Source organism: Scyliorhinus torazame, chromosome 13 (genome assembly GCF_047496885.1).
Source record: "Scyliorhinus torazame isolate Kashiwa2021f chromosome 13, sScyTor2.1, whole genome shotgun sequence".
NCBI classification, from domain to species: Eukaryota; Metazoa; Chordata; class Chondrichthyes; order Carcharhiniformes; family Scyliorhinidae; genus Scyliorhinus; species Scyliorhinus torazame.
This window is the reverse complement of record NC_092719.1, coordinates 190,475,605-190,489,892: the sequence shown is the minus strand read 5'-3', so window position 1 is coordinate 190,489,892 and position 14,288 is coordinate 190,475,605. Positions and strand designations below refer to the sequence as shown.

Below are 14,288 nucleotides of genomic sequence, written 5' to 3'. Positions count from 1 at the left end.
CCATGTTTAATAAATGTTTTCTCTTGTTGAAACTAATTAGTCCTGTGATACTGTTCCTCCAAATTTTGTTCTTTTAGAAAGTAAAAGTTACGGACTTTTGAGCCAGGGTTCCATTCTGAGATCTTCCTGTCCAGTTATAACATGAACTGGGATTGTAACAGTTGTAAGGTCTTTATTTCTGGTTTTGTGTCCAAATCGTATCTTTCAACTTTATTTTGGAGTTCAAGATGATTGTTTAAGGAGTATTACATTACATCTAATCTTCATTTCAGTCTACAAAAGCAAAATAGTGCAGAATAGTGCTGGAAATCTGAAGTTGAAAACAGAAAATGCTCGAAATATTCAGCACATCAGGGACATCTGTGGAGAGCGTAACAGAATTAACATTTCATAGGAACTCAGTTAGACATTGTCTTGTTTAATTTAATATCTTTTTTATTCTACCTCATTTAGACAGTTATGTTAAAGTGAACCTCAACTTCTTAGTATCATCCTATCATACTTAGTTTTGATATTGGGGAGGCAGTGGCGTAGTGGTATTGTCTCTGGACTAGTAATCCAGAGTCATGGTCTGGGGACCCGGGTTTGAATCCTGCCAAGGCAGATGGTGAAATTTGAATTCAATAAAAGAAATCTGGATGTAATGGTCTAAATATGACCATTAAACCATTGTTGATTGTCGTAAAAACCCACCTGGTTCACTAATGTCATTTAGGGGAAGGAAATCTGCCATTCTTACCTAGTCTGGCCTCCATATGACTCCAGATCCACAGTAATGTGGTTGACTCTTAAATGCTCTCTGGGATGGGCAATAAATGGTGACACCCACGTCCCATAGAAGAATAAAAACATTTTAAAGAACGCTGGTTTCTGCGCAGAAATTATGTCAAATAATTTACCATCAATTTTCATCTTGTCCAGCCATTACTTAGATGAGAATTGAACTCCGATAACCTAATTACTTAAGAAGCAAATATACATTTTAATGAGTAAAATATATTTGAGATTAACAAAATGTGTTATATTCCGTTTATTACCACCAATTAAATGCACTTTCACAATTAAACTAAATCTGGCTTTAACGTCAATATTCTGCAGCCTATTACTTTTGTGCAGCAGTTACTTCGCCAACACTGCATATATTTGCAAAATAAAAGAAGACTTGCATTTATATAGTACCTTTCATGACCACAAGATGTACCAAAGCACTATGCAGCCAATTAAGTATTTTTGAAGTGTGGTTATGTGGAAAATGCAGCAGCTATTTTGCACAGCAAGTTCCCACAAGCAACAAAATGATAATCACTGGATAGTTTTGTGGTGTTGTTTGAGGGATACATATTGGCCAGAATATAGCTAGGGCAGCACCGTAGCACAGTGGTTAGCACTGCTGTCTCACAGCGCCAGGGACCCGGCTTTGATTCCAGCCTTGGGTGACTATGTGGAGTTTGCATGTTCCCTTATTTCTGCGTGGGTTTCCTCTGTGTGCTCCGGTTTCCTCCCACGGTCCAAAGATGCTCAGGTTAGGTGGATTGACCATGCTAAAATTGCCCCATGCTGTCCAAAGATGTGCTGTTTAGGTGAGGTTATGGGGATAGAGGGGTGGAATGGGCCTAGGTAGGGTGTTCTTTCAGAGGGACGGTACAGACTTGATGGGCCGGATGGCCTCCTTCTGCACTGTCGTGATTCTATGGATTCAAAAGAAAGTGCTTTGGGATCTTTTAGATCCATGTAGAACATTACAGCGCAGTACAGGCCCTTCAGCCCTCGATGTTGCGCCGACCTGTGAAATCACTCTAAAGCCCACCTACACTATTCCCTTATCGTCCATATGTCTATCCAATGACCATTTGAATGCCCTTAGTGTTGGCGAGCCAACTACTGTTGCAGGCAGGGCATTCCACGCCCTTACTATTCTCTGAGTAAAGAACTCTGACATCTGTCTTATATCTATCTCCCCTCAATTTAAAGCTATGTCCCCTCGTGCTAGACATCACCATCTGAGGAAGAAGGCTCTCACTGTCCACCCTATCCAATCCTCTAATCATCTTGTATGCCTCAATTAAGTCACCTCTTAACCTTCTTCTCTCTAATGAAAACAGCCTCAAGTCCCTCAGCCTTTCCTCATAAGATATTCCCTCCATACCAGGCAACATTCTGGTAAATCTCCTCTGCACCGTTTCCAATGCTTCCACATCCTTCCTATAATGCGGCGACCAGAATTGCACGCAATACTCCAAATGCGGCCGCACCAGAGTTTTGTACAGCTGCAACATGACCTCATGGCTCCGAAACTCAATCCCTCTATCAATAAAAGCTAACACACCGTACGCCTTCTTAACAACCCTCTCAACCGAGGTGGCAACTTTCGGGGATCTATGTACATGGACACCGAGATCTCTCTGCTCATCCACACTGCCAAGAATCTTACCATTAGCCCAGTACTCTGTCTTCCTGTTATTCCTTCCAAAATGAATCACGTCACACTTTTCTGCATTAAACTCCATTTGCCACCTCTCAGCCCAGCGCTGCAGCTTATCTATGTCCCTCTGTAACTTGTAACATCCGTCCGCACTGTCCACAACTCCACCGACTTTAGTGTCATCTGCAAATTTACTCACCCATCATTCTACGCCCTCCTCCAGGTCATTTATAAAAATGACAAACAGCAGTGGCCCCAAAACAGATCCTTGTGGTACACCACTAGTAACTGGACTCCAGTCTGAACATTTCCCATCAACCACCACCCTTTGTCTTCTTCCAGCTAGCCAATTTCTGATCTAAACTGCTAAATCACCCTGAATTCCATGCCTCCGTATTTTCTGCAGTAGCCTACCATGGGGAACCTTATCAAATGCTTTACTGAAATCCATATACACCACATCAACTGCTTTACCCTCATCCACCTGTTTGGTCACCTTCTCAAAGAACTCAAGGCATGACCTACCGTTCACAAAACCGTGTTGACTATCTCTAATCAAATTATTCCTTTCCAGATGATTATACATCCTATCTCTTATAAACCTTTCCAAGATTCTGCCCACAACAGAAGTAAGGCTCACTGGTCTATAGTAGGCTCACTGGTCTATATGTGGATACCAAGCTCTGGTTCCAATGAACTTAGGCCATATAAGGCCAGTACATCTGAATGACCACCTCTGACAGTGCAGCATTCCCTCAGTGCAATGCGAGTCATTTTTATCCTCAAGTCACTTGAAGTGGATTACACTGAAAAGACAATAGTACGGTTTTGAAATAATTGTATTCTGAAATAATTTGATTTATTGCTTCCTCCCTATTACTTCCTCCATAGTTCAAATATTCTCCTGTTATAAATTTCCCTCATGGGGAAGGTTAAACATATTTGAGATATGAACCTTGTAGAATCCCGCATGGGGTGGGAATGCTTGTCTTCCCCGTGAACCTTGCACTTCGCACCTGACAACGCGGTGTTTATTTGTAACTTCAAAGACGGTGCTCGTTGGCTCTCTGGGATTGTCATCCATCAAACGAGACCTGTATCATACCGATTTCGAGTCCGGGTGCAATTTCTGAAATGACACCGGGATCACATTCGCTCACGGAGGTTGCTCCCTCGTGCAGAGCCTCGAAAGAAGCCTGCCCTGAATCCTCCTGCTCTCTTGCCAAACCAGCCTGCTGTGAGCCTCCAGTCTCTCGCGATGCTGACATGGCCGACGTTGTCTCAGCAGACTGCGAGATGGAGACGCAGACCTCGGAGGTCTCTGATGCCTACTCCATAGTTCAGCCGCCTCCTGATGATCGTCCACCACGTCATTCCTGCCGCCGACGGCATCCGCATGAACTATATACGCCGACTGATCTGGCGCATCCGCCCCATGAGGAATACTGGAGCCAAGAGACTCTGACATCCTCCGCCTGCTCCTCCTCCTCCATCTCACTGACTGTCACGGAGGTTTTCAGACTTTGGGGGAGGAATTTAGTATCCCGCGTGGGGCCTACGAGGTGGGAAAGCTTGCCTTCCCATGCTCCTTGCAGAGTACGAGCTTCCCCGCTAGTTTATAAGGTTGGCCAGTAAGGCACCAACCAGATAAGTACCCGGTAGGGATCTGCCGGGGAGTGTAAATATACTGTTCGTAAATAAAACTTCATTCTTATTCGGTTGGTTTCCCGCGTCCTTATTAAACCTCTGATGTGATGACATTATAGTGCTGTGTATCTACAAAGCTTGATTTATTACAACATTAGAAAGTTTCTGTGAAGTTGGATCTGATCTAAATACTGATTCTTTGCTTTGAAGATGCAGGGGAATTTTAATTTGGCCTCATTAAGAAGACAGCTGCATGTGTTAGGCTGGGGAGGGAGGATTGCATTGAAATAAAAACAGAAAATGCTGAAAAAGCTCAGCAGGTCTGGTTGCATCTGTGGAGAGAGGAACAGAACTAATGTTTTGAGTCTGTAAGACCCATCTTCAGAGCAGTTGAAATATGATGTGTTTGATGCTGTTAAAAAAGAGGAGGGAGCAAGTGAAGCTCAATAAAAGGTCAGGGATAGGCAAGAGAGTTAAATGAGAAAGATGTTATGGAACTCAACAAAGGAATTGGTAATGGTATTAAAGACTAATGCATGTGCTAATAGGGAAATAAAAGTCAGCACCGTCTGAAAGCAAAAACATGAGGACAAGTACAGGCTGGGACTTAAGGGTGGCGGGGGAATCAAAATGGAGAACAGAGTTCATGGTCTGAAATTGTCGAACTCGCTGCTAAATCCAGAATGCTGGAAAGTGCCAATTCGGAAAATGAGGTGCTGTTCCTCCAGCTTGCTTTGGGCTTCACTGGAACATTGTAGCAGGCTGAGGACAGGAACAGGAATGAGAGAGCCAGGTGGTGAATTGAAATGCCGAGCAACAGGAAGGTCAGAGTCATGCTTGCTGACTGAGTGAAGGTGCTCCACAAAGCAGTCACCCAGTCTGCACTTGGCCTCCCCAATGTAAGTGGAAAGGAAATTGGCAAATGGAATTCAATGTAGGAAATGCGAGATAGTTCATTTTGGAAGAAAGAATGAGAAGGTGGATTATTATTTAAATGGAGAGAGACTGCAGGAATCTTTAGCGCAAAGTGAGTGGGGTGGGGCGGGGTGGGTTGGGGAGTGGTCCTTGTTCTTGAAACCCAGAAAACTAGCATACAGGTGCAGAATAGGGAAGGCAAATAGAATGCTGGCTTTTATTTCAAGGGGACTGGAGTGTAAAAGTAAAGAGGTGCTACTGCAACTGTACATGGTACTAACTGGTGAGGCCACGTTTCGAATACTGTGTACAGTTTTGATCCCCTTAATTTAAGGAAAAATGTATTATCATTGGTGGCATACAGAAGAGATTTACTAGGATGATCCCAGGTGTGGAACGACTGTTACATGAGGAAAGGTTAAACAGGTTGGACCTGTACTTCTTGGAGTTCAGAAGAGTGAGAGGTGATATGATTGAAACGGATAGATTCTTAGGGGGTGAGACAGGATAAATTTTGGGAGGATGTTTCTACTCATGGGAGAGTGTAGGACCAGAGAGCATAGTCGCAGAATATTGGGGGTGCTCATTTATGATAGATTTGAGAAAGAATTCCGTCTACCAAGAGTGGTGAATCTTTGGAATTCTTTGCCCCAGGAAGCTGAGGAGGCTGAGTCCTTAAACATCTTCAAAGCTGAGATCGATAGGTTTTTAATCAGTGGGGGATTAAGGGTTACGGAGATAAGGCAGGAAAGTGGACGTACTGAGTGTTCAATCAGCCATGATCTTATTAAATGCCAGAGCAGCCTCAGGCTGATAATAATAATCTTTATTGTCACAAGTAGGCTTACATTAACACTGAAATGAAGTTACTGTGAAAAACCCCTAGTCTCCACACTCCAGCACCTGTTCGGGTACATGGAGGGAGAATGTCCAAATTACCCAACAGCACATCTTTCGGGACTTGTGGAAGGAAACCGGAGCACCCGGGGGAAACCCAAGCAAATATAGGGAGAAAGACAGTGACCCAAGCTGGGAATCGAACTGGGATCCTGGCACTGTGAAGCAACAGTGCTATCTACTATGCTACAGTGATTGGCATATTCCTGTTCCTATTTCTTTTGGCCTTATTTAGAGGCGACCATATTGTGAGCAGCGATCACTAAATTGAAAGAAGTACAAGTAAGACCATAAGACACAGGAGCAGAATTAGGCCATTCAATCATGGCTGATATTTTTCTCATCCCCATTCTCCTGCCTTCTCCCCATAACCCCTGATCCCATTAAATTGCTGCTTCACCCAGAATGGATGTTCGGGGCCTTGGACATTGAGGGGTGATAAGGTAAAAGGGCAGGTGTTACACCTCCTACGATTGTTAGGGAAGGTACCGTGGGAAGGGGATGAGGTGTTGGGGTAATAGAGTGGACTAGGGTGTCACAGAGGGAACAATCGCTGCAGAATGCTGACAGGATAGGTATGAGGAAGATGTGTTTGGTGGTGGCATTGCGTTGGAGTTAGCAGAAATTGCGGAGAATGATCCTTTGAATGTAGAGGCTGGTGGGGAGGAGAGTGCAGAAGAGGAAAGTGCAGGCAAGTGGATTATTGCCATGGTACTGGGAGGGAGGGGAAGGAGTGAGGATGGAAGTGTAGGAAATGGGTCAGATATGGTTGAGGGCCCTGTCAACCACAGTGAGGGGAGTGTAGCATTGATGTACACTGTATGGATTGAAATTTGGAGGCATCAGTCATGTTTTATAGATATTACTCTGATACATTACATTAAAAAAATCCTTTAAAAGATCACTGGTGGCAAGCATTTTGATGCAGGTTTGATTTAGACTTGTGAGAATTGGATTGCCATGTTGAGTATGGATATAATTACAAAACCACAATGTGAATTTTGCATTGAATTTAGTTATTTCCTACACACACTTGAGGTCTTAAATTATTGAGGTCTTCCAAATTAGACCACATCCTCTTGATATTACTGATTCTTGAACAATTTGTTGAAAGAAAAACACTTGCCTAGAAACAAAATCTGGCTGTGTGCAAATTGTGATAACCCAACTATGTATGATCTGCTCTCACTTTTGAGGATTTACACAGTCATACTTTGACTTAATGCATTGCAATTTTGATTTCTTGCTGTTGCGGTTACTTGTTTGACAAACATTACATTGTTTAGAATGTTTTCAAAAACTCAAGTCTCACTTAGCTTAAAATATTGTGATAGAAGCTACATTTCCCAACGGACAATGTGACTGGACACATTCCCTCAACCAATCTAGAATTTCGGGCATTGTAGCCAAAGACCTGCTATTAATCAAATCGCACTGCAGAGTCCGGAATTTCAGTTTCGGGGGCTGAGTTGCTAAAGTCCATGTTTTAGTCATTTCAAAAATGTGCTTATTATTTCTATGAAATGAGACTATTAATTTATATTCCTAAACACGAGACTACAGTAAGGACTGATTTCGTAGCTCGGGCATAATCTGGGAGTGTTTTTCAGCAGCCGGGAGCATATAATGATTATAAATAGGTTGCCCCGTTGAAAAGACTGAAACAAGAATGTTGCACTTCAGCAACTTGAGTAAAGACAGAAGCTGTTAATCCTGTTATGGATGGTGTTTCAGATTGTTTTACAGGAAATCGCATTATAACCATCCGTTGCAGGAAATCGTTTTGAAACTTCCCTGGAGACGGGCCAAGAAACAAGTTGAGTGGTGACACCAGTTCCTGGGGCAGGATCATATTTAGACGCTGGATTAAACATATTTACTTTGCGCATCTGTCCTTGGGGCTGCAAACATTTTTTGGTGCGACTCATGTAATCATGAAAATTCCTACACCCCCATTCACTCTTTTTTACCCTTTACGAAGATGAAATGTCAGAGGAAGCCTTGGGCACTTTATATTGTTTTAAGTGACTGGGCGATGAGCAATAATTAATGACTTGTTAGTAAGATTTGTTACTGTATGCACACGAGTTGCCCCCCCCCCCCCCACTTCATTAATAAGATGGCACGGGCGAGTTACTCATTGACTCGCACCAACCCCGCGCTTTCACCACCCAAACAAGGAGATACAGCCGCACCGCTGCTATGGAGATGTGACGTCAGCGGCCTCTCATTGGTCCGCCGCTGTTTTTTTGCTACACTCTGGGAAGTCGACGTGCAATGGGGAGGCGGGGCCACGGCGCGGGCGCTGCTAATTGGCCGAGGGGGGCGGGCCCACGGTGCGGGCACTGCTAATTGGCTGAAGGGGCCGCGGGGGGGCGGGCCCATGGCGCGGGTGCTGCTGATTGGCGGAGGGGACGGCGGGGGGGCGGGCCCGCGGGGTAGGGGGCGGGGTCGGGGAGGAAGCGGCTGCTCAACCCCAGTGGCGGCGCCCCCTGTCAATCGGGGAGCGTCAGCGGGACTGCGCTGCCTTAACTCGGGGCAGCAGCGAATGAACACAGTGAGGGAATCAGCGCTACTGAGCAGAGGGTCCTGGAGTAAACTGCGCTTTGGCTTGCATAGGAGATGCTAAATGAAGAGCAGCCAGATCAGACAAGTAGTTTCAATCGCAGGCATTGCAGCCCGATAATCTCTCCCGACCCTTCCGCAGAGGAATTGCTTCTGAATGTTCATTTCCTTGGAGCAACGTTTTTATTAGCTCCTCTTTAAAAGGAACACACGATTCCATTGGACTTGTGCCTTTTCTGTGGGGGCGGGGGGGTGGGGGAAGGGTTTGTGTGTGAGAGAAGGGGCAACGTTCCAGTTCAAAGCAGGACATTAGCCCGTCGGCGATCCCCTTCAAAAGGTTTTCCTCATGAAAAATCAGCTTTTCTCTACTACCTCGGCCATGGCGATGAATAAGAGTGTCGACTGGCTCCAAGAGCAACTGGAATCCGGGGAGGCGAGCCTGCTGCTGCTTGACTGCCGCTCTCACGAGCTGTACGAGTCCTCGCACATTGAGTCGGCCATCAATGTGGTCATCCCGGGGCTGATGCTCAGGAGGCTCAAGAAGGGCAACCTGCCCATCAAGTCGCTCATCCCCAACAACGAGGACAAGGAGAAATTCGTCAAACGGTGCAGGACCGACGCCGTCATTCTGTACGACGAGTGCACGATCGACTGGCACGAAAACGGGGCGAGCTCTGTCCTGGGCTTGTTGCTCCAGAAATTGAGAGACGATGGCTGCAAGGCGTATTACCTGGAGGGTAAGACTTCGAAACAATCTCCCTTTTAAATCCGTAACTCAAATGAACCCCTGCTAAATGAAACATTAACTTTTTGATTGGAGGGGTATTACTTCCAAAGCCATTTACCTGTCCTGTTGCCCCCCCCCCCCCCCCCAAAAAAAAAAGAGATGCCTTCAAAACTTTTCCCCAGGTCGGCTGATTTATTCAACGTGGTGGGATAATAATCCTCCAGAAGTCACTCTAGTCAACTTTACTCGTGGTCTGTGGGAAAAGTCACTGATTCCTTGTTCCACCCACACCCCCCCCCCCCCCCCCCCAAACCCCCAAACACCTCTGGTTCTGTTTTGATGCAGTGAAATGTTAAGACAGTGAAACGTTTTGTTTAATGACTCCTGCATCTTTCTTTGAGGTGCTTCAGACGTGTGAGGGAAATAGTTTTTGGACATTTTATACATAAAAAGAGCTCCGTGGCGAGTAGAAAGTCCGTGTAATATTTGGGGGGGGGGATAGAAAGAGAAACAAAAAAATTCCACCAAATTTTCCAAAATGGCTCCGCCATGTTGTCTTGGTTGAGTAAAATCCGCGTTTTCATGAATGAAGGATGTTCTTGTTTTAAATCACTAGGCGACGGGCCGCACCGAAATGTCGTTTTGTATCAGGGTGACTTCTGATTTTAGGCGGGATATTCGCTGTCACATGTCAGTAGGACAGTGGCTTAGTTTTATTTATAACTCCTGTTGTGTCTCTCTCCCTCGCACAGGGGGCTTCAATAAGTTTCAGACTGAATACATAGAGCACTGCGAGACCAACCTGGATTGCTCCTGCCCCAGCAGTTCGCCCCCCCTGTCGGTGTTGGGCCTGGGCGGACTTCGAATAAGTTCCGATTGCTCCGACGGAGAGTCCGACGCGGATCGAGAGCCCAACAGCGCGACCGAGTCCGAGGGAAGCCCCCTGCCGAATAACCAGCCAGCCTTCCCCGTCCAGATTCTGCCCTACTTGTACCTCGGGTGTGCCAAAGATTCGACCAACCTGGATGTCCTGGGAAAGTATGGCATCAAATATATCCTGAATGTAACCCCCAACCTTCCCAATATGTTCGAAAATGACGGGCAGTTCAAGTACAAACAGATTCCAATCTCAGACCATTGGAGTCAGAATCTCTCTCAGTTCTTCCCAGAAGCTATTTCTTTCATAGGTAAGCTTTTCCATTATTTATAGGCTTCTCATTCAAAATCGGTAACGTATTTTGTGTGACCTGGAGGAGCTGATTTGAATTGTCCTTTGAGCTCCTTCACCATACTTCAAAGTTTGGTGCGGGGGGGGGGGGGTCTATACCTCAAGTTGCCTCTTGTTGCTAATGTCCTCAATATCTGTACATTACATCTGTTAAATATAATTTAGAAGTAATTTATTGTTGATTTTTAATGTGGCGTGTCATCTGGAGATTAATATATTTGCTGTTAATGCCATTTGGAATTTAGAAAGTACAGGAGCTCTGAGGATGCCAGTTCCTGAACAAACCTGAGGCTCGACTCAATTGTTTGTTTTTCGGTGAACAATCTTCTAATCCTGAATCAACCCTGTTTAACTTCTTTAAATATAAAATGAGTTTGTCTGCTGAAACAAAGCTACATTCTTTTATGTTTGAACTTTACTGAATTTTTATATGCTGTGACTCCCCTCGTACTTAATTCACAGCCTGGAATATTAGCATTTTAACATGGCTGTCGCTCATTTTACTGCTGTCCTAATGGGACGACGATTTATTTTCAAACAGTAAACACGAGCCAAATCTGAGATGTGATTAGAAAGGAAACTTTACCTTTTTGTTCAAAGAATACCTGAAATTGTACATTACTAGATGCCCTGTGAGATGAAGAATTTGTATTTAAACCCAAAATGGCTCAATTAATATGGCCTGGTATCGAACCTTCTCACAATGGTCCTCTCCTCTCTTTCCCTTTATTAAGCAGGCTATCTCTCTCTCCATTCTTGTATCTTTAGTTACATAATCATAATGAAGTTTATTTGGTCCATTTGCAATACCTGGGATACAAATTTGTTTAAAAATTGTAATGCATCCTATGGTTTAAAAATACCATTTTTATTCCTATCTATATGTATTCCATGCACATGGCTGAAAAGCCAGAGATTGTCTTATATGATGACCACTTAATAGCCCCAAGTAGCAACAGTAAATATTTCCCTTCTGCTCTTTCCTACACCCTGTCCACCTTGATTGTGCGCATATCTGCAGTCATACTTTTATGAATTATTTGGAAAAATGAACAGTTGCTGTTATGCCTCTGTATTGTATATGTTGCTATAATAGACAACTATTTTGCACTGAATTACATAATGACAAAAGCTTTAAACTGGAAACCTAATGTTCAAATTTGAACACTCCTACAGCTTGCATGCTTGAACTGCTTCCACACTTACAATGGTGGGGGCAGTAAACTGTGTTGTTTAGCCTTCATTGAGACTACTCCAGCAACAACTTTAAAAACTATTTGCTGGCCTTTCAGTGTTGACCAACAGAATGTTGTTCAGTAACAATATTCACATTTTTTTAACTAGAATCTGTATCATTGTAATTAATATTTTCTTTATATTTATTTTGGGACAGATGAAGCCAGATCCAAGAAGTGTGGCATCCTCGTTCACTGTTTAGCTGGGATTAGCAGGTCAGTCACTGTGACTGTTGCATATCTCATGCAGAAACTAAACCTATCCCTGAATGATGCTTATGATTTTGTGAAAAGGAAAAAGTCGAATATCTCTCCGAACTTCAACTTCATGGGGCAGCTTTTAGACTTTGAAAGGACTCTAGGACTTACCAGTCCTTGTGACAACAGGGCACCAAAAGAGCAGCTGTATTTCACCACTCCTACCAACCACAATGTTTTCCAGCTGGAATCCCTTGAGTCAACATGAAGAAAGGAACACGTGCAAATCTTTATCCTAACCGTTTAAAAGCTTGCCATCAGGCGATGTTGGGGAGAAAACTGGTCTGACCAGGTTGACGTATCTGATCACCGTTTGGAGAGCTTGCTATCTCGTATCGACCTGATAATAGTGATCAGGAAATAAACTGTGACGTTGACTGAAGAGTGGGTCTTCAGCCGCAAGGTATTAAAGTTTTTGGGAAGAATGGTTTTCAGCGCGCAGTTATCTTCTGTGACAGCTGATTTTGTTGAGCACAAGACTGGCGATGAAACCCACTACAAATCTGTTGGCTAAATGTGATGAAAAGACTTAGGCACTTAGACATCTCCAGGAAGGTGCCATCCCAGTACTCTTCTGATTTGCATTTTGAGGTAGTTTTACTCTACAAAATGTAGGGTGTCTGTTTCTTTTTTTTCTTTTTTTTACCCCCCTCTAATAACAAGACTGTTGTACAAGCAGTTAATTGTTCAGTCACATTTTTATGATTGTTTTCTATGTTATTTGTTGACCGAATGCAGTTTGCACAGTTGTGACGCCTTCAAGTCACGGCACTTCATGGTACTCCACAGAGAATGGACACTTCATTGTTGTAGGCATCTAGCAAATGTGAATGGAGCAGACCTGGATGTTCTTGTATGCAGATCATGTTTTGAAGGAGAGTTAGCAGTGCAAAAAGAGAGCGTTGTTAAATGTGTTTCCCTGAATGCTTAAAAGCTGAAGAAGATGGACCTTTTTGAAGTCCGAAGCCAATTTCTTTACAGCATGCTTGAGGTTGCCCTAGCTGTGTATAGTCAACAGGCTATGATTAATGTCAAACAGCTGGGCTAAATCAGATCCAGGTCAGTCTGTCAGTGGAAAGTAATTGTAGATGCCAGCACTTATCTTGCATATTACATAGTGAACTTTTTTTTACTGTTGCTGCTACTCCGAGGTCCCAGACACAGTTGAAATAGAAACCTTTATGAGCTACAAATAACAGAAACCAACCTTACTGTAGTGTTATACTTGGGTGGAAAATTGTCTAAGGCATCAGCTTTGGCTGACCTTAGGTGGCTGACCTTGTAACCTATTTCAGCATTTTTAAAACTTTTTTTTTTTTTTTTTGTAGTATGGTCTCTTCTAATGTATTGAAAATCCACTGAGATGCTTGGTATTAAAAATGACTTTGACGTAATTTGTATTGATGACTGAAGCTTTTGGGTCCAAATTTCTGCAATATTTTGTGCATTCTGTTTCCTTTTTTTTTTTAAAAGTCCAATTTTCTTAGCCTTTTTTGTGGAGGAATGTTAATGTGACCGTGTAAGATACAAAGAAAAGGTTTAGCAGTTAAATTACCACAGGCATTATTTGGGGGAGGGGGGGGGTCGGTTCATTACAAAATGGATCATTTTGCATCTTACCTCACTGAGGACTATCAGGGATTATGAAAATGCATCAGTGATCGTGTTACAGCTGAGTGGATTTGTAAAGCTTTTGTGCTGTACCCGGTTGAGATGCATACATGTTTCAATATGAGCTTGGTAGAGGGTAGTTTTTGCTTTCTGATTATGAAGGAAAAACTCTATATTGTATAATATTCTGAACCAATACAACACATGTTTATACTGCAAATAAATATTGAATTATTTTTTCTTTAGACGCTGTGTCACATTTCTGTGTCCACTTCATTTTTTTTAAACCTGTTGTGAATGACTTTGGCAAGCCACTGGTTGCCTTGAGAGCATGTAGGGTTAACCGCATAGTATGGGAGTCGAACTACACAAAAAGCAGTTTGTGAAAGAGATGATGAGTGAATCAGTTCTGTTTTTACAGTCACTTACTGGCATTAAGTTTCACAACTAATGACCTCTGGGTTGTTAACCTGGTACCATAACCGCTAGGCAACACTCCTTTTGTTATAACATTTTTTACCTACAGTTCCTGTTTTTGTACTATCCTGTTCACTAGCATAATATCTTCTACTAAAGTTTCTCATCAGGATTTCCCCTTTTTTTTTTTTTTCATCCCAATTTGCCTTCATACCAAGATTGTTTTGACTCCCCTACGGTTTTAATGTGTAGGTATACTTGTTTGTCAGCAACTGGGCATTTATAGTGCATTGTAGTTGGTAGGCACCCATATTTGTTTTAGGGGTTGGATGTGCCTAAGCTGAAACATGTGGCTGTTTTTATTTG

The 14,288-nt window shown here is 43.3% G+C and overlaps 1 protein-coding gene across 1 annotated transcript; it reads left to right on the top strand.

Moving 5' to 3' along the window:
• The first annotated feature begins 8,382 nt into the window (after positions 1-8,382).
• Positions 8,383-13,750, top strand: dusp7 (dual specificity phosphatase 7). The gene is made up of 3 exons (XM_072472607.1): positions 8,383-9,183; positions 9,926-10,360; positions 11,795-13,750. The coding sequence occupies exons 1-3, from the start codon at positions 8,793-8,795 to the stop codon at positions 12,100-12,102; spliced, it is 1,134 nt and encodes a 377-aa protein (XP_072328708.1). The 5' UTR covers positions 8,383-8,792; the 3' UTR covers positions 12,103-13,750.
• Positions 13,751-14,288: the final 538 nt, after the last annotated feature.